The sequence below is a fragment of the Hibiscus syriacus genome, unplaced genomic scaffold, assembly GCF_006381635.1.
Source record: "Hibiscus syriacus cultivar Baekdansim isolate YM2019G1 unplaced genomic scaffold, ASM638163v2 tig00110013_pilon, whole genome shotgun sequence".
NCBI lineage: Eukaryota > Viridiplantae > Streptophyta > Magnoliopsida > Malvales > Malvaceae > Hibiscus > Hibiscus syriacus.
The window spans coordinates 4,384,065-4,407,641 of NW_024062563.1; the positions used below are offsets into that span (position 1 = coordinate 4,384,065).

General features: G+C 32.3%; 1 protein-coding gene, 1 long non-coding RNA gene and 1 pseudogene across 2 annotated transcripts; 2 read left to right on the top strand and 1 right to left on the bottom strand.

Annotated features, from left to right (window-relative positions):
• Positions 1 to 3,282: 3,282 nt before the first annotated feature.
• Positions 3,283 to 22,284, bottom strand: LOC120212586. The gene is made up of 3 exons (XR_005524715.1): positions 22,153 to 22,284; positions 7,550 to 7,558; positions 3,283 to 3,294 (listed from the first exon to the last, which is right to left on the bottom strand). It is a non-coding gene; the product is annotated as an uncharacterized LOC120212586 (long non-coding RNA).
• Positions 3,580 to 4,857, top strand: LOC120212583 (annotated as a pseudogene).
• LOC120212584 (KH domain-containing protein At2g38610-like) lies at positions 19,882 to 23,507 on the top strand. Its single transcript, XM_039210846.1, has 7 exons — positions 19,882 to 20,028; positions 20,149 to 20,237; positions 21,014 to 21,165; positions 22,177 to 22,293; positions 22,419 to 22,535; positions 22,797 to 22,940; positions 23,162 to 23,507. Exons 1-7 carry the CDS (start codon positions 19,946 to 19,948, stop codon positions 23,306 to 23,308), a joined length of 849 nt encoding a protein of 282 aa, XP_039066777.1. The 5' UTR covers positions 19,882 to 19,945; the 3' UTR covers positions 23,309 to 23,507.
• Positions 23,508 to 23,577: the final 70 nt, after the last annotated feature.

Sequence of the window (23,577 nt, forward strand, 5' to 3'; positions counted from 1 at the left end):
TTTCATCTCTTGTTCTCATATGTTCATGTTTATTATAAAACACACAACCTATGTCATATTTATAAACATATATCTTATATTATATGTGCATATCATCACTTTATATTCAAGTTCCATAAGTGTTATATTATTCTCAGTTCATTCTATAATTCAATCTTATCTAGTTTTCTTCAATTCTCGATAAATCATATAACTCTAATGCACTAATTCTCATAATTGATCATACCACTATGTACTTGTCTCATCCATGTTTCTATTATTTGTATAACCTTTACACATGTTTACTTAGTTCTTATTGTTCTCAAGAATTCACTTTCATCATATTCTCATATTATTACACATTTTATTGTTGAATGATGTTCATTATAACAAATTTAAGGAAAGAAATATTTTTATGAATAGTATTATACGGTATGAACAGTATCGTGAACATTAATGAACAGTAATGTGAACAATACCAAATGCTAAAATTTCCAGAATGCTACAAGGGTATCGGTACACTGTATCGATACCCTGCTACAGTGTACCGATACCCTGCTACAGTAATTTCGGCAAAACATGTATAAAACTCACTAAATTTAAACTTTCATCACAATAAATTATCATTTACATAAATACGATTAAAACATTACGAAACTCCATCATATAATTTATATTTATTCTCTTATAACTCTTCATACTCATATATTTTCATTTCCATATATCACAGATTTTATCACATGACTATCTTTTATACTCACATAAAACATATAACACATACCATAACCTATCAACTCATATAATCAAGCATACATACAAATCATGTCATTCACATACATATAATCATAAATTCATGCATTCTAATATAGGAAATAGACTTATCGCAAGTCTTAATTCCATAGCATAACTTACCCTTATTATCATGTACTCACCTTAGCTACTTGCCAATACCAATTCTTGTTCTCTCTTGAATCTTACTTTGATGACCCATCCAAACTTTTACTTTCGTTTTAGAACTTTCTTGTACTCGATATCTACACAATCATACATTTTTAAGGTAATTATCAAATATCTACACCTTATAATTTGATGCTATTAACTTAAACAAATTTAATATACCTATATTCACTTTTTCCTTTAGGGGCTATCGATACACTCCTTAAGGTATCGGTACCCTTATTGCATTTTGAATTTTTTCGTTCAAGAGGGTATCAGTACACATACATAGGGTACTGATACACTCTGTCCAAAACAAGCTTTTTCACCCCGAAAATTCATCATTTTCACCCGAAAATTCATCCTTTTCAGCTTAAATTCTTCATGTTTCATTCCTTTTCCCATTCTTAACTCAAGTACATATACTTAAACTAATTTCTACTCATTCAATACATCCTTAACCTCAAAATTCCATCTTTCATATGGAAATAAATAATCATACCAAATTTTCAAGATGCTCTAAATCCAATTCTATCACTTCATATCTCTTAATTAAATTGATGACAAGTCAATTTTAGTTTCAAATTCAACTTGTCAACTCTTTTCCAGAAATTCACTTAAAAACCCATTCTCTTTAATCTTTCATAACTCCTTTATCTTTTGATTTTAAGATAACTTAAGTTTTCCTTAAGCTTAGTTATTATCTAATGATCAAAACCCAACTTAAATTTCAGCTAATAATCAACAACAAAGAAATCTTACATTTGCCTGGCTTTCACGAGGAGGAGAAAGAAGAGGGGAGGAGGAAGAAGAAGGGAGGAGGAAGAAGAATGGAGAAGAAGAGGAAAGTTTTCCATATTACTCTCCCCCTACGTGTTCTCTCCTATTAAAGGGGAAAATATCTTTCATGTCAAATGGCCAATTTTCCCTTTACTTCATTTAATAATTACTAACAACTTTCAGGAAATATTTCTGAATAAATCATTGAACTATTCAACTTTTCTACTTTAATCACCAACTTCTGAAATTTTTATAATTTAGTCACTAACCCGATATTGAGGATGTTACAAATATATTATTTAATTATTAAAAATATAAATTTATTATAAAATATGTTATTTTAATTATTAAAAAAAAATAACATATTTGGATCGCGTCGGAGTTGAGGTTTTAGTTTAAAATTCAGGGTGAGTTCGGGACAGGAAAAAACCTAAAATTTATCGGGACGAGATCATATTTTAAGTATATATTTTCGAGTCGAGGTCGAGACGACCAAAAAACTAGCACGCCCAACCTTATGCCCATCCCTAATCAACCCTAAGACCTAAGTTCAATTCCCACTCTCTCCTCCATTTCAACAACTTTAATTTTATTTTCAGTAGAGGGTGACATGTATCATCATTTGATTGGTGAAAAAATAAATCTATTGTTTTAAAATAAATTAAATCCTCCAATCAGGTGACAACACGTGTCATGATATTAGCATTAATGACATGTGACACAATCTGATTCGAAGATTAAATTTATTTTAATTTATTAAAATTGGGACCAAATTGATAGAATATATAAGTAACAACGACCAAATATAAAATTATAACAATTTCATTAATTGTCACGCCAATACTTCCGTTAAATTTTAACGACAAATTATTTGATTGAATGCATTTAAATTGTTATGTAATCTGACTGACAAAAATTCAAAAATAATGATCAAAATAAAAAGGTCTATAATTAGATAATCACTTATATAATGTACCTAAAAGGTAAATATAGTATTCTACTTCTCTAACATTTCCCTATTTTTCTTTTCTTTCCTTTATTTTTTTATTATTTATCCAAACATAAAGTGAATTCTTCTAATAATATCCGTTGTGCTTGAAATTTATAAAACCACAGCCAAATTATGTAAATTCTTCTAACGATTCTATTCCCCATGTTTTTCTTTTAAATTCCAAAATGCTCAAATGCCAATTTAATATGAAATTTATTGGACAAACCCAAACACGTCCTAAATCCTATACATACACAAACTCCATACTGCCATGAAGATTCCTGAATATATATATATATATATATATATATATCTTTATTACGATTACAGAGATTTTCTTTCTAAAAATGATTTTATGAAAGTTTCATCCTAAAATCAATAAGTAGTCCGACTAGAAAGATTGCACAATTTTCGAGTTCAACGGCGTCCACGAGAGTATGAAGAAAGCACCTAGTAGAAAGAGAGAGAAAACCCCAGAAAAGCAAGCATGTGGACAGTGGGGTTTAAGCATATTTATTTTATTTTTACTGCTACTTTATACAACCTGTAAGTAAATAATAAATAGATTGTAGTATATAATTAAAGAAAACCCTTTCTCTCTTCTTTTGCTCTCTCCTCCCCTCCTCCTCTGTCTGTGACTATGTCCATTGGCATTTATATAAGCATGCAGTAGAGCGTTTCTTCTTTCTTTTTTGAAAATTTTCTGGGTAAATCTGTTTGTACCCCCTCCTTCAATTTCCCGTATCTTTGTCATCTTCATGATTTAGATTTGATATTTTCTTTCAATCAATTCTAAGGATTGTTGCTGATACTAATACTGATACAGATAGTGCTGCTCTCCTCTCCCATTTACAGTATCCCCCCCTTTCTTGCTTGCTTCATAGCTTTTTCTACAAGTATAACGATAACAAAAGAGAAATCCAAAGTTCCTCTCCTACCCTTTTCTCTCCTTTCCAACTATGGATCTGTTTCTTTGACAGAATTTCTTTTTTAATCTCTATTTTCCTTAAATGCTCAAACCCACTAATATGCTCCAATGCCGCTTGTCCACTTGCATTGTAAATGAATTTCAACACCGGTGGTTCCTTGCTGCTGTTTCCGAGTCTCGCCATGCTCTTTTCGTTTCTCTGCTTGTTCTTGTTTTTGGTCCCAACTCTACTGGCTCAGTCTTCCGATACTAATGCATCTTCAACGAGCGCTGCCGCTAGAGCACTCGATACTCTTCTCCAAGACTATGCTTATAGGGCCTTTGTACGGCCTAAAACGGGAGTGCTCTACGACGGCGTTGTTCCTTCTAATTTAACAGGGGTTCAGATTGCAGCAATGAGGCTGAGAAGTGGTAGCATGCGGACCAGAGGGGTGGAGATGTACAAAGAGTTCCAGATCCCCATTGGAGTTGTGGAGCAACCTTATGTCGAACGCCTGGTTTTGGTTTACCAAAACTTGGGTAATTGGTCTTTACGGTATTATCCGCTTCAAAACCAAACTTACCTCGCTCCCGTTCTGGGTCTTCTTGCTTACGACGCTTCTGATTTGTCAGCTAAAAATTTGCCGGAATTGGATTTAAGAGCATTTGGGGATCCTATTAAAATCAGGTTCTCAAATGTGGAATCGGTTCCGAAAGGGTCAGTCCGGAAGTGCGTTTGGTTTGATTTACATGGTTTGGTCGAATTCAGCAACTTGACGGCTCCCAATGAGTGTTCCACCATCCACCAGGGGCATTTTTCGATTGTTACCGAGTCGATTTCGCCGCCGAGTCCGGCACCGGGAAGGGTAGGGGGAGTAATAGCAAAAGAACATGGATAATCGTCGGTTCTGTTGTGGGTGGAGTGGCATTGCTGGCATTGTTGGGGTTCTTGGTACTTTGGGTGCGCAAATGCAAGCAGAGAAAGAAAATGCAAGAGATGGAAAAGGCTGCCGATGCCGGAGAAGCACTACATATGACCACCGTTGGCGATACAAAGGCGCCGTCGGCAACCGTCACTCGGACTCAACCAACTCTTGAGACCGAATACGTGCCTTAAACTCCTCTCTCTGTGTATTCAGTAAATTATTCTTCTGCTCAATCACACATTCGTTTTCTTTTATGGTGGTTTGTTCATGGTAACCTCTCGGTTGTAGTGTGGATAATTATAGTATTCTTTTTGTGTGTGTGTAGGTTTTCATGATTCATTGTGGTGTGCATTTTAGCCGAAATGATTCTAGTCCATGTCTTGGATTACAGTTGTCTCATTCGTAAGGAATAAAAACCATTTTTCTTCTTCTTGGGGTGCCTTGTTTTTTCAGATATACTTTTGTTGTCTAGTTCTGTGAGAATGGTTGATGAAGATTGCTTTCTAATCAAAGCAAGCTGATGTCTAAACTTTACTCCAACTTTCTTTGGTTTGAGGCAAATTTTAGACTTGGCCATATGTGGCTCGAGTTAAAATTTTATGTTTTTTGAAATCAGTTCCGACTGCTAAATCAGTAATTGTTGCATACCCTGGCTATAATTTGGCACAGAGAACTTCATTTTAGGTTGAAAAATCTTTTTTCTTGCTTAAGGTAGATGAGATAGAGAGAGATGTTTGTTCTTTCATTCTATAATGGTAGTCTTAAGAAGGTTAACAATCTCCAAGGGGAGTATTCCGGAAAAAAAAGTTAAAAAGAATATTATATCAATAAGAAAGTAAGGTAGAAGACTTAGAAGAGGTGGAGCAGATTCCAGGACTTTTCCCCTTAAATTGTGACTGCAGCTGGGATTAGGAACTCTTGGAACCCATCTTCTTTGGTGACAAAATTTGGTCTTTTGAGGTTCTTCGATTTTTTTTATTTATTTTTTGCTTTCTTCTTGATGTGTAGCAATCCTATGCATTTTTGTGACACCATTAGGACCATGATAGGTGGTAAGACATATTGAACATTATACTAATCTTAAATCTTTGGTAACTCCAAAACATTATCATTAGAATTGATTCCCTTTAGTTTTGGAAGGTCCTACTCCCTCAAATGTAGTTTCTTGAAAGTGCTTGTAGGAAATCATTCTGGTCTGATATAAGCAGTAAACATTATCATCTCTGAAATCTGATTATCTTGAATGCTAATTTTGTTTGTATATTTCATTGCTAAATATAATTTTCAGATGGAATTCATCAAATTGGGAAGTGTATAGTTGTTGAACAAGACATTCTACATACGCCCTCAAACTTGACCAATAAACTATATGTTCCTCCTTCACTAGTTTTGTCACATCAAAAAGTCCATAATGTAAGTCCAATGTTATTTTCATCTCTTGAATCTTGATTAACAAGAGATGGAAGTACTTGGAAGAAAAAAAAGAGAATCTTCGAATAGGTAACTATTTTGTCACATCCCTGATTCCCTGCTCACCAGAATGTAGGTCCAATATTGCTTCATCCTTTGAGTCTTAATAAAGAAGAGATAAAGTGCTTTGGAAGACAAAAGAGAGTATCTTTAAATAGATAACTATCATGTAAGGAACAGGGTGGATATTCACCTTACTGTCCAGCCATTAATGCAACATGTACTAGCTGAATATTTGCATCCTGAATAATCTCTCTTCAATTGCACAAGTCCAATTAATTTAGCCGACATATAATTTAAGATGTAGATCATTCTATTCAAGGCATCAGAAGCCTTCTATTTACTTTCTACTTAAAATTTCATTATGGGAAGTGTGGTTAAGTATGTCTTTCCAGGTTCAGTAATCTTGTCATTTTTCCTTGCTATATTTCTTGGGTTCTTCCATATAAATAGACTTCTTCAAGAAGATCTCTAATTTTTTTGTTTGCTAAATAAGATTACTTCTTCTTGTAGAAAAAGAAAATAGTAAGTATCATCCTTGCTGCATTTGTATTTATCTCTGCATATAACCATGGTCCACCTAAATGAATTTTTCTAACAGACACATCACAAATATTACGCCAATTATCATTCTTATAGCTACTACAGATGTAGAAACTATAGCAGGATGTGTGTTAACCCAAGTGATCTTTCTTGTAAGGCCATGCATGTGATAGGGCTTTGGTTTTTTTACTGTATCAGCTTATGATATCACTTTCATATAACTTTCATAGTCCAGTATGTGTTACCAAACTTGTCAGTCCTCTATGCTAGATAGTGAAAAATAACAATATGATGCCAGCCTTCCCTTTTGTTCTACCCTCGGTATTGCTAGTAGTTGCACTACCACAATATTTGTCTCATGACATTGATAGAGCTTGTTTCAGTGTCGCCATGGTCATTGTTTTAGTCGTCTATGTAGCATGTATTCTCCAACCTTGTGTTCGAAATTTCACCTTCTACGTAAATTACATTTTCGGGTAAGCATGTGTTTGCAGGACGAGTAATCCTAGTGGTTTTCATTTCCACATTTGGGCTACAATCATATACTGTTGAACAAGAAAATAGCAAGTAGTAGTCATAGGCACAATGTTAACCCACATCATCTTTATAAAAATCATAGGTGATAGAAACAAACAAGAACAGGGATTACTAGAATGTGTTTTTTTTTTGTTGAACCCAAGTGCATGTGATTGGGATCTGATGTGTAGACTATTGTAGCTTGTGATATCACTTTCATAGAACCGCCACAGTCATTAATGTGCTTACAGAACTTGTGTGCAAAACAGCAGTTGGAAGCCAATCTTCCATCTTTAGTGCTGCTAATGGCTACGGAATTGTCCTCAGCTTAAAATTTGGGCTTCTGGTCAAATTGCATGTGGTGATGTTAATGCAGATACAGAGGAAGGTGTAGGTGTAGGTTTTAACTATTAACTGAGTGTCCCAACAGGTTTTATTTCCATGTCGACACGCCTGCAGTGGAGATAACAGATTTGTTTCGGTTTACTCAGCTTTATGAACTGCCGAAGCCTGTTTCTGTTCTGGTATGACCTTGATTGCTTCGTTTAGGTGTTAGTTGAAGTGGTAACTATGTCTGCCACAAAACTTAAAAATGATAAGTTGGAGAGGACATTTATGATTTGTGTATTTTAGATTGAAATAAAGTTGTAATAATGGTCAGGGCAGATTTGTTTAAATATTGTGTTGGGACAGCACCACAACATTAATTAGTGGATACTTCGATGCAGACATAGGTGGATACACATAATTAATGGGACACAACTCCCTTTATTGTTATGTTTGTCTGTTTTAAAACCAAACCAAAATTAATTGATTAACCGAAAACATGCTGTCGATTTTGGAAGCCCAAACTAGACCTCATTTAAGGGTCAGATAAAAAATTACTCCTGTTTAAAATACGACTTAAAACTCAGACATCCTAACAAGTCAGCTGAAATCTGAGGAAAGCTTAGAACTCTGGTGCTAAAACGGATAGTTTTAGTATGATTAGGGATGCACATTTGATCCGAATGTCATGTTTTGAATCAAATTTGGTGGACTAGGTTTCGACCTGACTTGATCACGTCAATTTTTTATTTTAAAAACTTGAGTTTGGATTAAGTATTTTTTGTAAGGAGAGGGATGGTTTAGATTTGAATTAAAGGTAAAAACATGACTCAATTTAAAATAATATTATAATTATCTCTTATATATTTAAAGATGTCACAACAATACTCCTCTTTATTTTTTTAATTAGAGTCCTATTTTATCTAATAAAAAAGAGATTTGTATATTTAAAGATGTCAAAATTCAGATCCGACCCAAGACATCTATGACTGAGGATGCAACTTTAAGTAGGTGACGGAGAGTTTGTTTGATAATGAAAGGATTATGATGACCATAGTGGAGTTGTGAAGGAGAATGTGGACTTGGTTACCCAAACCCCCCTACACACATTCAAACTCAACCTTCACTTTAAGCAAAAAATAATTCTTCAGAGCCTCCATGAACTGGATACAATAAGCAAATATAAGGTCACAAGGAATTTGAAAGCAACAGATCTCAAATACACAACTTCATCCGCTCATTAGTCTTCTCCAACAGGGCAGAATATCATTGAGCACTTTTATTTCTTCTCCCAAGTTTCCTACATTTATCATCGAATAACATGAGCTTCTATGCGAGGATCAAAGATAAAACACCATTGTCCTTTAATAAGAGAGATGTATACAAGGAAAATGGGCAGTAGCCATTAAAATCTATCCCCCTAATTGTATATGGAGAGTGTCAGGATACCTGTCAATCCCAATGTGTTCAAGTGCAGGCACAAACGACTAAATACATGTGAAACATAAAGAGCACAAGAAGCATAGACCCGTGGCATTAGCATGACCTCCAGCTGAGGGAGCCACCTTCACAAAATAATAAAAATGTGTTTGACAATATTGCAAGTTAGTGGCTGCCATTATTGTTTTAGTAGTATTAAGTGTTTTCTTAACAAAACAATGAAAATAATGCTTTTGACAAAGTTTAATTATGTTCATGTGGTTAATAATAAAATATTCAATTAATTATTCAAACTAATGGAATATGCTTTCATTCTATAGTGGCTATTTTTTTAGTTTTTGTTCAGGGTCCCGAAAATGTCCATGGTGCTGGCCAAGTCTCCTTCCTGTTGTAACAAATGCAGCAATGTGTATTCAATATTGAGCTCATGCGATAAAACCACCATTTCAAATGTGTTGAAATGGACAAACAAATCAAAATCATGTATAAGATCAATGCATACTACTCTAAAATCATTTCAAAATCCCATAAACATGTATATGCGTATGTATGTATGCATGTATGTACGTCTTGGAAGAGAGCGTATCATTGCTGGATTGAAGCTACTGTCCTTAAGAGGCCAGAGGTGAGGTAGGGGGGACTTGGCTGGAGAAAGTTCAATTACATACGACTACATAGTCTACTAATGATGTAATGCATAAAAATGGGAATATCCAGCAGATAGGAAAAGGAATTGAATTGAAATCAGAAATGCGTCGTGAAAACCCTAACAAGTTTAGCTCTGATGAAACAAAGGGCAAGTAGTAAAAAACGGCGATGAATATAAAGAGAAAAGAGTAATTAAGGGTGAAACTGAAATAGAAAGAAAAGACGAGTACCGATTAGAAAACGAAAACGAGATCAATGGGAGGAAGAGGGGTTTTCCAAGAGCTTTTTATCCCTTCTTTCCATGGCGACGTCCCACATATCGTTCCCGATGTGCTTCGGCTGATTGAGTTTCAGATTCAATCAAAATTGAAAAACCCAAACAAGGAATGGATCCAAAATTTTGAAATTGAAATTAGAAAAGAGAAAAGGGAAACAGGCCCGGACATGTTAAGCCGTGGAAGAAATACTGAGCATTGCCCATAACGCAAAGCATTACAGCTATGACTCCAAGGGGAAGTTCTGTTCCAACCATATCCAACCCATTCCCTCTTCTCTGCTCCAAATTTTCTGAGCGATCAGGCTAAATTCAGCTCTGAGCGAGGAGTAGAGTAATTTAGTTCAGGCTTTTAGCCCAATCATCCTCACAATAGGCTTTTCAACTTCATTTCAATCACTTTCTTAACTGCGGCTTCGTTTCATACATCCCTAAACAAAATGTTTTTCATTTGTTAATTTTTACGAATAAAACTAAAATATTGCGCATTGAAATTATCCTCCAAACGAACTCAGTCAAGTTCAACTTAATTTAAATAGTTTAAAGTTGAATTTGATAAGATTCAAACTTGAAATATAAAATTAAAATTCAACTCGAATTTAAAAAACTTGAATTTGAAATATTTTTAAACTTAGTTTGATTGAAGCTCGAACTTAAATTTGATTCAAGCTCAAACCTGAATGTTAAATCCATAAAAAAAATTATATATTATTTTTTATTAAATAAATAACATGTAAATATTACTATTAATATTAATGTTACTTTTATTTAAAAAAATAAAAAATTAAATATATATTTTTTTGAATTGCTCATATAATCGAATATAAAGTATATAACTTTGACTCATTAAAAAGTCGAATAAAATTTATCTAAATTAAATATTAACTCAATTTTAACGGAATCAAACTCAATAATTTAATATCTATATGGTCATACGTGGAATATGGTCATACATGGAAAGAAAACGAAAGAGGTGTACAGCAAATAGAGTGTCAATGAGATACCCAAATATGATGAAATGTATAACTAATTACCCATATGGATGGTCATAGTAGGTCAAATTACGTCACGCACAAGCTAATCTTATTTAAGATTAATATGCTTTTTTTACTCTCATTTCGGTTTTCATATGTAATGTAATCATGTAATTTGGATTTGGATTTTAATCTTTTTCTGTTGGGTGCAATTTGATTTCAGACTTCAACTTTAATTTACAATTTTCTCTTTAAATTTGATTTTTAGTCTATAATTTAGCCCCAACTTTAGTTTTATTATACAATTGGGCCCCAGATTTTTAATATAATTTTTTGAATTTTTATTAAATTAACATTTGAAATATAAATCTTAACACTTTAAATAATTTTTAATTTATAAATGAAAAGTTTAATCATTATTTTTAAATTGTACAAAAATAGTTAGGAGTCAAATTGTGTACCAAACCCAGATTCAAGGGCCTTTGCAACCGACAAAAAGTATGGGAAAAATTAAAACTCAAATCCAAAACCAAGGATCAATTTGTTAATTAAAGCTAAAAGGTTAGGGGTTAGATTACACCCCAGAAAATTAACAGCCAAATTGTATATCAAAACCAGAGTAAATAGACATAAGATAAAGTAACTCTCTCAAAAATATTATTAAATATTAATGATTGAATATTAGGTATTGAATTTAGATTCAATTGTCAAATTTCAAAGTTCTAATGGCAATGTTTACCAAAAATGGTGAAAATTGAATTGCAGGATTTTTTTTTAAAGTTGTACGCAATTGAGATTTGAAAAAAATATCATACATTATATTAATGTGGATAAATAGAAGGAAAAGATGGTTATTAATTGAGAAATTGTTTTATTCTTATTTTGTCTTATATATAAATAGATAAAGGTGGGAAGAAATGTCATTTCTTTCTCGTTCTCCATATTTCCCCATTTTGAAAAGGAAAAAGGGCAGAAATTTGGGTTTTTGGAGATTTGCAAATTAGTCAAAACGGATTCTTTCTTTTACAAATTAGTCAAAACGGATTCTTTCTTTTACAAATTAGTCCCTTGTTGAGTTGATAGTTGGACTAGTCGGCAAGTTTTAAGCTTTTGGAACAAAAAAAATGATATTGTTTGAGGTAAAGAAAAAAACAAGGGCTGATTTCTCATCCAATAAAGTAAGTTTATCATGTTATTAATTTAGTCATTTTCTCGGTTAAAGCTTGACTTGTGATTAAGGAAAGATCAAGAAAGGATTAGGCATTTGGGTTCATGAATAAATTTGAGGAATCATGTTACTTTCTGAGCATAAGATAATTTGGTTTATATTCCCTCTTGGTTTATGAAAATATTTTATAAGTGATTATGTGGAATTTGACAAAAAAAAAAGTGAATGCCACATTCTAGATTAACAATTGAGCATGCTATTTTTTTTGTCTTAAAAATCAGTTTGACATGAAATTTAGCATACAATGATGATTTCAATTTTAAAATTTGCTCAAACGATTTAATTAAATTTTGACATCTTTTGGTCATGGAAAGAAACATTTTGAGTTTAGAATGATATGGAAATAATTTTTAAGAATTATAGGTTCAATATTTTTATAAACATAAATTTGATATTTTTAATAAATTTCTATATAATTTTCCATGTTTAAGTTCTATTGAAAGGAAAATGTTGAATTATGTTTCGATATATCAAATTTAAGGCAAAATGTTTTTAGACTTGAATTGAATTTATTCAAAGTTTTAAAAATGTTTCAAAAATAATTCAAAGTCTATTAAATTCGAATTTGAGCAAAAATGCAAATGGGTACCGATACCCCTTCAAAGGGTATCCATACTCGGGTGTATCGATACCCCCTATAGGGGTATCCATACCCCTATGACTGCTCAAATACCGAATGCAAAAAGGGTACCAATACCCTTATGGGTATCCATACTCGGGTGTATCGATACCCCCTGGCTGTAACATCTAGTTTAATTTGAATTTAACAAAGGTAGTACCGATACCTCTTGAAGGGGTACCGATACCCCCTGATATGAGCAACCTATTTTTGTAGAAAAATCATCCCCAAATGACTACAAAACATCCCCAACAGCTAGATATGACTTCAAACACATTCCAAGCTATAAATACAGCTGAGGACACTTGAAGAAATAAGAGAACAACTATCCAAGCAATCAAACACAATTTCATTCTTATTTTCATTATCTCTTATAAAATTTGTTCTTGTGAGCTTAATTCTTGTAAACACCTACCTTAGACAGGTTTATTTGTTTACTTCTTTTTATCTTTTTGTAAAGGGAAAATGTTCTAGTTAAGCCCGTGTAAAAGCTAGGAAAAGGCTCTAGTTTATCCCGTGAAAAACTAGGGAGTTTGTAAAGGTTATCTCTTTGTCCTTGAAAAAGAAAGAACAAATTAGTGAATTTGTTGAAAAATCCTTTGTGAGGAGCTAAGGTAGTGGATGTAGACTTGGTTGAGAAGTCGAACCACTATAAATCGTTGTACAAATTTTTATATTTCAATCTCCTTACTCCCTAAAACACAAAAACTGTTCCGACCCCTCTTTACAAACCGTTCCAGTTGTCGATTCGAGCTTCCACAAATCCCAACAATTGGTATCAGAGCTTGACTTGTTAGAAGGCTTAACATCCTTGAGATAATTCTCGAAGAAGCTCTACCGATTCCCGATGTAATCGATAAAAAGATAGCTTCAACCTCTGATGCTTACTACATTGAAGATTAAACCTATTATGGATTCACAGCCAGTCAACAAGCCACCCTTATTCAATGGAGCAAATTATGCTCATTGAAAGAATAAGATGATGTACTTTATTCGAACCTATGATCTAGGAGCTTGGAACTCAATCACGAGGGGTTACTCCACTCCACTCAGTGAATACGACGATTGGAGTAATGAAGAGAAGAAAAAGTTCCAACTTAATTCTAAGGTAATTCATATTCTCTTTTGTGCATTAGGTCCAAATGAATATGGAAGAATCTCATCTTGTTCCATTGCCAAAGATATTTGGGATAAGCTCTAAGTCACTCATGAAGGAACCGACGAAGTGAAGGAATCAAAGAAAAGTCTTCTCAACCATAGCTATAAGAACTTTAAGATGAAACCCGATGAAGACATTAAATATATGACAAATAGATTTTCCGTGATTGTTAATGGTCTCAGGGGATTTGGAGAAGTAATCCCTAATGAGAAGCTTGTAAGGAAGATGATCTACTCTCTTCCAAGTTCGTGGCAATCGAAGAAGACCGCCATTATCGAAGCTAGAGGCCTAAAGTCTTTCACTCTCGACGAGCTAATTGGTTCCCTTCTCACTTATGAGATGATGTTGAAGGAAGATGAAGAAGGTGAAAAGAATAAAAACAAGAAGAAGGAGGAGGTAGGCATTGCCTTCAAATCCACCAATGAAAGCTATTAAGATTCAAGTGATGAGGTGGATGAAGACGATGATGAACAAGAAGATGAGATGGTCAAGCTCTTAAAGAGTTAAAGAGATTCATGACTTCCAAGGAAGTAAAACATGAATCAACCAAGAAGAAGAGTCCCCCGGTGTGATTTAATTGTCAAAGAACGGGACATGTCAAGTATGATTGTCCCCTTCTAAGAAAGAATGGATCTTCTAAGAAGAAGGCATATGTGGCAATTTGGAGTGATGAAGATGACTCCAATGATGATGAAGTAGTCAACCTATGCCTAATGGCCACTCTTGAAGAATTCGAGGTATCTTCTAACTCAAATGAATTTAAATCATTTACTTTTGATGAGTTACAAGATGCTTATAATAGATTGTATTTGGGATTTGAGACCATGAATGTCAAATATATGAAATTAATTTCAAAACTCAAAATTGAAAATAAATCGATTTTGAAAGCAATATTTGATTTTGAAAATCAAAATGAAATTTTGAAAAATGATTTAGAGCTTTCAAAAATCAAAATAAATGATTTAGAAAAGAAAACTTTTGAGCTAGAAGTTAAGCTTGAAAGCTTAACAAAAGAAAAAGAATTAATTTCTAAAAATAACTTATTATGTTTAAAAATGGCAAAATGCTCACATTGCCATCATCATGGTCATAAGGAACATACTTGTCCTTTAAAAAAGGAAAACGTTTTAAAATTAGGCAAGTATGGGTTCCGAATGGAACAAGGGTCATTGAAACTAACGTTCAAGGATCCAAAGCAATTTGGATACCAAAAAACTACTTAAATGTATCTTGTAAGTGTGTGGGTGCAATGGTGATGAAAGTGATGATATTCAAGATGCTCTAGCCATACATGAAAAGGAATGAGTAACCTCTAAGCTTAATGTTTTTAATTTTGGTTATTTGGTTGCTCATTTGATTTTAAGCATGCATGAGTTTTTGGTTTTAAATGATTATGCATTATTGTTTTAATCTCATGTATATTGAAAAGATGTTTATGATGAACATTTTAAAGTTTTTTTTGTTCATCATGATAAAATTTTGGTCAAAATTGGTTTTAAATGCAAACTCTCTAACAATTGATATCAACTTTTCAAATACTTTGATTTTATAAATTTTAAAATTTTGACCTAAATTTAAATGTTTATGCATGTGGTTTAAATGAAAATGATATCTATCTAACAAATGATATCAAAACATTTTTATAAACTTTATGCATATGTACTTAATTTCAACTTTTGGTATTGCATAAAGTATTTTAGACTTGGATATATTGAATTTCATGTGCTACTAACATGTTTGTTATTCTTTGTTGAAATTCAGTTTTGTTTAAGTGTCAAGTTTTTAAAGCTAAATTTTGTTTGGAATACACTTATTGAGGGGAGCTTTAATTTTTCAAATGATTTTTAAATGTCAAATTTATCACTTACTCTCCAATGTTATTTTAGAACTTTAAAGATTGAATTATTTTTGATATAACAAAAAGGGAGAGAAGTTTGGTTTGAAAATTTCAATTTTTTAATGAAAAAGATGGAGCTTAACATTTTCATATATTTTCCAACAACTGGTAACAATTGGTATATTTTTAACAATTGATATCCTTTTGTTAACAATTGATATCTTTTTCATTAAATATTTTATTAAGGGGAGTTTTGTTAAAAACAAATTTTCAAATGTTTTGTTATATAAAAAATGGGGAGATTGTTGAATTATGTTTCGATATAACAAATTTAAGGCAAAATTTTTTTGGACTTGAATTGAATTTATTCAAAGTTTTAAAAATGTTTCAAAAATAATTCAAAGTCCATTAAATTCGAATTTGAGCAAAAATGCAAATGGGTATCGATACCCCTTCAAAGGGTATCCATCCCCGGGTGTACCGATACCCCCTGCAGGGGTTTCCATACCCCTTTGACTGCTCAAACACCGAATGCAAAAAGGGTATCGATACTCCTATGGGTATCCATATCTAGGTATACCGATACCCCCTGCAGGGGTATCCATACCCCCTGGCTGCAACGGCTATTTAATTTGAATTTAACAAAGATAGTACTGATACCTCTTGAAGGGGTACCGATACCCCCTATTATGGGCAACCTATTTTTGCAGAGAAATCACCCCAAACGGCTACAAAACATCCCCAACGGCTATATATTACTTCAAACACATTCCAAGCTATAAATACAAGCTGAGGACACTTGAAGAAATAAAGAACAACTATTCAAGCAATCAAACACAAGAGAAAAAGTTTTCCATTCTTATTTTCATTCTCTCTTGTAAATTTTGTTATTGTGAGCTTAATTCTTGTAAACACCTACCTTAGAGAGGTTTATTTGTTTACTTCTTTTATCTTTTTGTAAAGGGGAAAGGTTCTAGCTAAGCCCGTGTAAAAGCTAGGGAAAGATTCTAGTTTATCCTGTGAAAAACTAGGGAGTTTGTAAAGGTTATCTCTTTGTCCTTGAAAAAGAAAGAACAAATTAGTGAATTTGTTAGAAAATCCTTGGTGAGGAGCTAAGGTAGTGGATGTAAACTTGGCTGAGAAGTCGAACCACTATAAATCGTTGTGAAATTTTTTTTATTTCAATCTCCTTACTCCCTAAATTACAAAAACTGTTCCGACCCCTCTTTGCAAACTGTTCCGGTTGTCGATTCGAGCTTCCGTAAATCCCAACAGAAAATTTTATGATGCACGTCGCATACCGCAACATACCACTAAAGCGACATACTGAAACGAACCAATAGCTTAATTATCTTTATTAAGTAAATATTAAAAATGATAAATTACATTTTTATACCTAAATTATCATTTTTGTTTAATTTTGGTATTTAAACTTTATTAGTGTGAATTGATCTTGAGTATCTTACATGAGAAACAAATCATTCAACCATTGAGCTAAACTAGTCATCTGGGTAAATTTCACCACAATTTGAATTTAAATTATATAACAATATCACCACAAAATCAATATTTTATATGATTATAAGATTCAAATTTAGGACACTTTAAATTAATCACCGAAAGCTTTGTCACTCAATTATAGTATGTTTTTTTATTATGCTGAACTTAATATTTATATCATTATTAAATTATAAGTTATCTTTTCAATTTATTTAAAAATAAAAAATAATTAAATAATTCATGTTTTTTTTATAAAAATTATATGAAATAATTATAAAAATATATTTATAATATTATAAAAAATATTTATTTATTTTTTAAAAATTAAATTAATTATTTATTTGAAATAATGTTATTTTTAAATTATCTATTTAATTTTAAATAATTTAAATGTAAGGTAAATTATACGTTTACTATACAACTATCACTTTTGTTATGTGCAATATTATTTGAAATTAAATAGATAATTTAAAAATAATATTATTTCAAATAAGTAAATAATTTTAAAAAAATAAATATTTTAAAATATTTTCATAATATTATAAAAAAATTTAAAAAAATTTAATATAAAATTTATAAATACATAAAAATAATTATTTAATTATTTTTTATTTCCAAATAAAGTGAAAATTTGTTCTTTAATTTAATAATGATACAAGTAAGTATTAGGTTTGATATAATAAAAATAGATTAACATTATAGTTGATTGACTAAATTTTGGATCATTAATTTAAAATGTCACATATTTGAAAGTTTAGGTACTAAACGAAATAAAAATAATAGTATACATACTAAACATATAATTTATCCTTTTAATATTTATTTAATAAAAACAATTTAGTTAATAATACATTTTGATATGTAAATTTAATAGTATATTGCAGTGTGTTTTATAGACTTATCCCTATTGAAATTAATTTAACATGGTTTGGACAAGTAAATTAGGAAGCTTCGTAAATTGAAATCTACATGGGTATCGATATCATAAAACATGTATTGATACTCATATGTTGAAATTGTCAAATGTTCTCTAGTACCCAAATCTAGCATTATAAATATTTCTCAAAAATCATTGAGCGAGAGTGATGTTATCCTAAATGTTTTGGGTTCGAATGATTATCTCTGTTAATGGTTAAAATTCTTTTGAACAAATATTATTATGTAATCACTATAGATTATTAAAAAAATATAAATATTAGTAATACTCTCTATTTACTTGTTCATTAAAGTATACAAATAATGTTCGACTATAAAGTATTATTTTGTTGAGTCATTTGATAATTAAAAGTTATAAAATGGTATTCTAATTATAAGATATTATATTGTTGAGCCTCCTAGCTATTAAAAGTTACAAATGATTCCCTGATATATAGGAGAATGTTTTGTTGAGCCCCGACTATTAAAAGTTACAAAATGGTTACTCAGCTATTCATATATTCCTAACTCATTTGTTTTCATTAAAAATATTACTGGTCCTGTGAACGGAATATTAAATTGTTGACTGAAATATGTTAAAATTAAGTTTTAAAGATGTCTATTAGCACCATTGTTGCTTTCAAACAATAGCTCGACGATATAATGTTTCAAGCATCGGCACGATAACATAATGTAAACGAAAGTCGATTTACAAAAATACATCTCAACGATTATGGGATCAAATTATATCTTAGTCAAAAAATTAACGTCCATCTCAGACGACCACTATTTTTTAACAAAAAAATAACGAGTTTGTAATATATAAATAATTGAGTGATCATTTTATAATTTTTAATAATTAAGGGACTCAACAAATATACACCGTATAATCAGGGACCATTTGTGTAGCTCACCCTCAGTTGTTTAAGTTTTTGTTTCAATTTTCATACCATCAGTAAACTATAGATGTAGTCACGATATTTTAATTTGGTTATTTTTTATCTTTATACTTTTTAAAAGTTTGAGATTTCAACCTAACTCAAATAGAAAACGTTAGGTATGTTAAGTTAAATCATGTTATTAATTCATATATTGAGAATAAATTATAGATTTAATGACTTGTTCTCCAATTTAATCAAGACAAAAAAATTAAAATTAAAAAATTTATAGTGATTAAAATCGATTAAATTAAAAATATAATAGCTCAATGTATAATATATAGATAGTACAAGGAGTAATGACAGAGATTGACTTAAAGAGAAAGAAAAGAAACAACAGAAGCAGCTAACGCCTAAGGTATCCTAGGAACAGTGGGCAGCTAAGATTGCGTTGGCATTCGGCATTGCCAACAATCACTATAATTCCCCTGTTGGCCTCTTCCTGCTCCGTGGGGTCCCCACATCTCTTATATAGTTGTAAAAAACTGTTTAAATCAAAATAAAATAGAATCACAATAATATAAATATTTGAATGATTTAATTAAAAAAATTAAATTATAAAATAAAACTTATTAATTTAAATAATTTTTTTTTCACTTCTACTTTTGGTTAATAATGCCTTCCCCATTGTCATTTTCTCTTCTAGAAAAGGACGGCAGCAGAAAGTAGCAAATCTTTTACTGCCAAATACTATATGAGTAAAAAAAGTTGCAGTTTTTTATTGGCTTTTCAGCTAAGTTTAGTTTCAATAGAATTCATACTGTAAATACATAGAAAAAAATTGAATTATTAGAAATTTGGACTCATTTTCTACTAATCTAACATAGAGCTGTCCACAATTTTTCTTTTTCTTTTTGTAATTATTTTTTATTATATAAATATTGTTGCACACCTCTCTTATTGATGGTGTTGTGTTTTTCAGTTCTTCCTTCTACAAGAAGCTCAATCTGGGAAATTTTCTTTTTTTCTCCTTTAAACTCAAAAATTCATTCTTTTCATTTTTATTTTAAAAAATTGAATCCTCAAAGGGCAAGAACTATGTCAGGTATCTATAATCCCAACTTTTCTCCTGCCAGAGCTGTTTCTCCACAGATCAGAACCACCCCAGATGTTGACAGTAAGCACACACAAAATTTTCACTTTAACTTGTTTTCTTCACTTCTTGTTCTTCTTCTTTTGCTTTTGGCGTTGGACAATTTTTAATCTATGTGGGATTCTTGGGTTCTTTTTTTTTTCATCAGTCAGTACTTATCCGAACTGTTGGCAGAGCATCAAAAGCTTGGATCTTTCATGCAAGTTCTTCCTATATGTTGCCGCCTGCTAAATCAAGGTTTCTTCTTTACTCTGTCACTCATGGATCTAGGTTTTTTATTAGTTGCCAATGCTAGATCAGTCTGATTGACTGTAGTCATCTGGTGTTCTAGTTTGGCTTTTGCTAATACCTATTCCCTTGGTGGGATTGGAATTGGCTCGATCATGTAATATTTGTTTAGTGTGATTCGTCCAATACTAGAACATGACTAGCTTCCATCACACCATTGTATTTTAGATAGTGGATTAGGTGTTCACTGCACGTTGATCGCTGCTGTTGTAGTTAAATTGTATGCCAAACACCGTCGCCTTCAGCTGGCACAACGTCTCGAGTAACTCAGCAATCGGTGCTGTTGTTGTTAAATTGGGTGCGATTGTTTTTCCCTTTCATTTCAAGTGCTATGTATTCAAAGATGCATTTGAAAAGATTCTCGAGTTTGGAATTGGAAACCTCATTGCATTTCGATTTTTACTCATGCCTTGAGAAGAGAGTTTGACTAATATAGAAAAACTAGTGTAGGCAGGAAGTAGATGAGGCATCATAGTTGCTCCACTCAGTTTTAATTTCAGTAATTATCTTGATTAATTTGTACGAGAAACGATTTTCTGATGACACATATCCCTTGTTTAGTAGCCAAGAGAAGTTTATGCACTTTTCTGGACAGTAGGATCTCTAGGCATTCTATGTTTCTTTTTTGTTTTATTATCGCCTTGCCTTCAAATGGTTAATTTGGTTTTGGGTGTTAAGTTCCTTTCATGTATTGATATGTTTTCATATATGGTCTTCATATGCAGAGATATTCCGGGTCTCGGGAATGATGTCCAACCATGGATTTGGCTACTTTGACCGGATGAGGAATAGAAGCCCCAGTCCAATGGCCTCTTCAAACCTTATGTCAAGTGTTTCTGGGACAAGATTAGGTGGCTGGAATAACCTTCCACAAGAGGTTACTGTTCTTAAACCTTAAACATTCGGGTCTTTGTTTTGAATATATATATATATATTATCATTCACTTTTTTTATTGTTTGTTTAATTGTGTGGTCTTCTATTATATGCATTATATTTGTTTCATGCAACCTGCCAATAAGTTGACTGTTAACAATTTGGGTAGTAAACTAAGTGACATGTTTATGCGTTTGGTTCTTTGGCATGCTTTTTCAGATTATTTCTGGTAAACACCAATATAACCGAGTGTCAAACATTGGAAAGGAGAACTGTAACATGCTAAATCTTATCCTTGGCATCATAAAAACCAAAAACAAACAATAAGGTTTGCAGTTCTCTAGCTTTATTAGTAGACCAAAACGTTTAGATATTGATTGGTCTTGGTTTGACATGGTATATGCATTACTGGTTCCTGGAAGAGTTATTAACTTCATTAGCTAAACCCTTCATCTTAATCCAATTGCTACGTGACTGTTCAAAAACTATGGATTTCGATGTTGGTCGTTAGGTTCTATTAGTTTCATTAGAGTAAGGAAAACACTCTGGTCGTCACAGAACGAAAGCATTCCTGACAAATGGTGAATATCTTGAGTTCCATATTGATCCTCTTTGCATCTGGTTGATGACTCGAACACAATGATTGTTTAACCATCAATATGTTACTCAACATTGGACCATCTTAAGTAACTCAGATGAGAACCAAGTCTCTTTCCTGACCAAATTGCTATGATTGCCAATGCTATTCCTTTAATGCGGTTTAACTGCAGAAGGAAACGGTGAATATAATGGCGATCTCAGTTCATTTCTGGTTGCTATTTTGCCTTCATCCTTTTTGTTTTAACATTCTTATCTATATTGTAACATTTAGTATCTGTTACTAATAATGCGTTGGGACATGTTCTCAAAAAGGTTGTTTTAAGCTTAAACTCTGTTTAAATATGCTTGTTTCCTGTTTATTTTTGGATTGAGCCTGATATTTTCTGCCACCGTTTCTTTTTTGTATTTTGACAGAGACTGAGCGGACCACCTGGGATGTCAATGGATTGGCAAGGTGCCCCAGCAAGTCCTAGTTCATACACCGTGAAGAGGATTTTGCGTCTTGAAATTCCTGTTGATACATATCCAAACGTAAGCCGTAAATATAACATGCTAGTGTGTTGGACTAAAATTTTACTGATTATAAATTTCATATTTCCATTGAATGGGAAAATGCTTTTGTGAGTATTGAGGTTTAGAGTCTTTTTCGTTGTTAGTTCAATTTTGTTGGACGACTTCTAGGCCCTAGAGGAAATTCATTAAAGCGGGTGGAAGCTACTACTGGCTGCCGAGTTTACATCAGAGGCAAAGGATCGATAAAGGATTCGCACAAGGTAAAGCTACAAAATTTATGAACTATTGTTGTTGTAAAGGTCCAAGACCATTAGCTTTTGCTATATGTCAAATAGTATCCTTCTGAAACTGGAAGGAAGATCGAGTTCCTGGATAGCTACGTGGAGCCTGTGTAAAAAAATATTAAATTTTCAAAAGATAATTGATTTTTTTTATCTTCACCCTCTTTTCTCCTAAGAATTTTATTGACATTAAAATTGAATAGTTCCGGATAGTAATTCCCCATCTTGTCCCATATGAAGGAAGAGAAGCTGAGAGGTAGACCTGGATATGAGCACCTGAGTGATCCACTCCACATCTTAATCGAGGCTGATTTGCCTGCTAATATTGTTGAAACAAGGCTTAGACAAGCACAAGAAATTATTGAGGAGTTACTTAAACCCGTGGTATGTATGATAATCTTGTTCTTCACTTCTAGAAAGTTCATTAGCCTTTGGTTGCTCTCATATACGCTTCCACATTCAAACTCTGTTGTTTTTCATAGAAATTAGCTACTTTTGGAATCCTCATGGTTGACGATTTGCAGTCATCATGGTGTTGAACTGATGATGTTGATATATATTCTTATCATGTATTCTTTCCTGAACTTCATATTGTCAAAATGTAGGATGAGTCGCAAGATTTTATCAAGAGACAGCAGTTACGCGAGCTTGCAATGCTAAACTCGAATTTCAGAGAAGATAGTCCTGGTCCATGCGGCAGTGTTTCTCCTTTCAATTCAAGTGGAATGAAACGTCCCAAAACCGGACGCTGACAATCAAACCTGTAAATCATCTTTAAATTGTTTCTACCGTGGTCCAGGGTTTCATAAGCCAACTATATCTTCTGATACATATCAGTTCCGTGTTAACTTGGAAAGATCAGGTTAACAGTTGCTGCTGCCGGTGATGGGATTTTCATGGTTAAACTGTTTTGCCTATTGAAAAAAGAAAGAAATAGAGAATTGGGTCTCGGTCAGTACTCAGTTTTGGTGTCATTCATTGGATTTATTCATGTGTTAGTAGGTTTGAGTTTGGAACATAT

What these genes read in the sequence shown, in the direction of transcription:
- LOC120212584 (XM_039210846.1), top strand. Translation starts at nt 19,946, where the DNA reads ATGTCAGGTATCTATAATCCCAACTTTTCTCCTGCCAGAGCTGTTTCT. An exon ending in ACCCCAGATGTTGACAGTAA is followed by an intron (nt 20,029 to 20,148) that starts GCACACACAAAA and finishes TTTTTTCATCAG; the next exon opens with TCAGTACTTATCCGAACTGT. An exon ending in AGGAGTTACTTAAACCCGTG is followed by an intron (nt 22,941 to 23,161) that starts GTATGTATGATA and finishes GTCAAAATGTAG; the next exon opens with GATGAGTCGCAAGATTTTAT.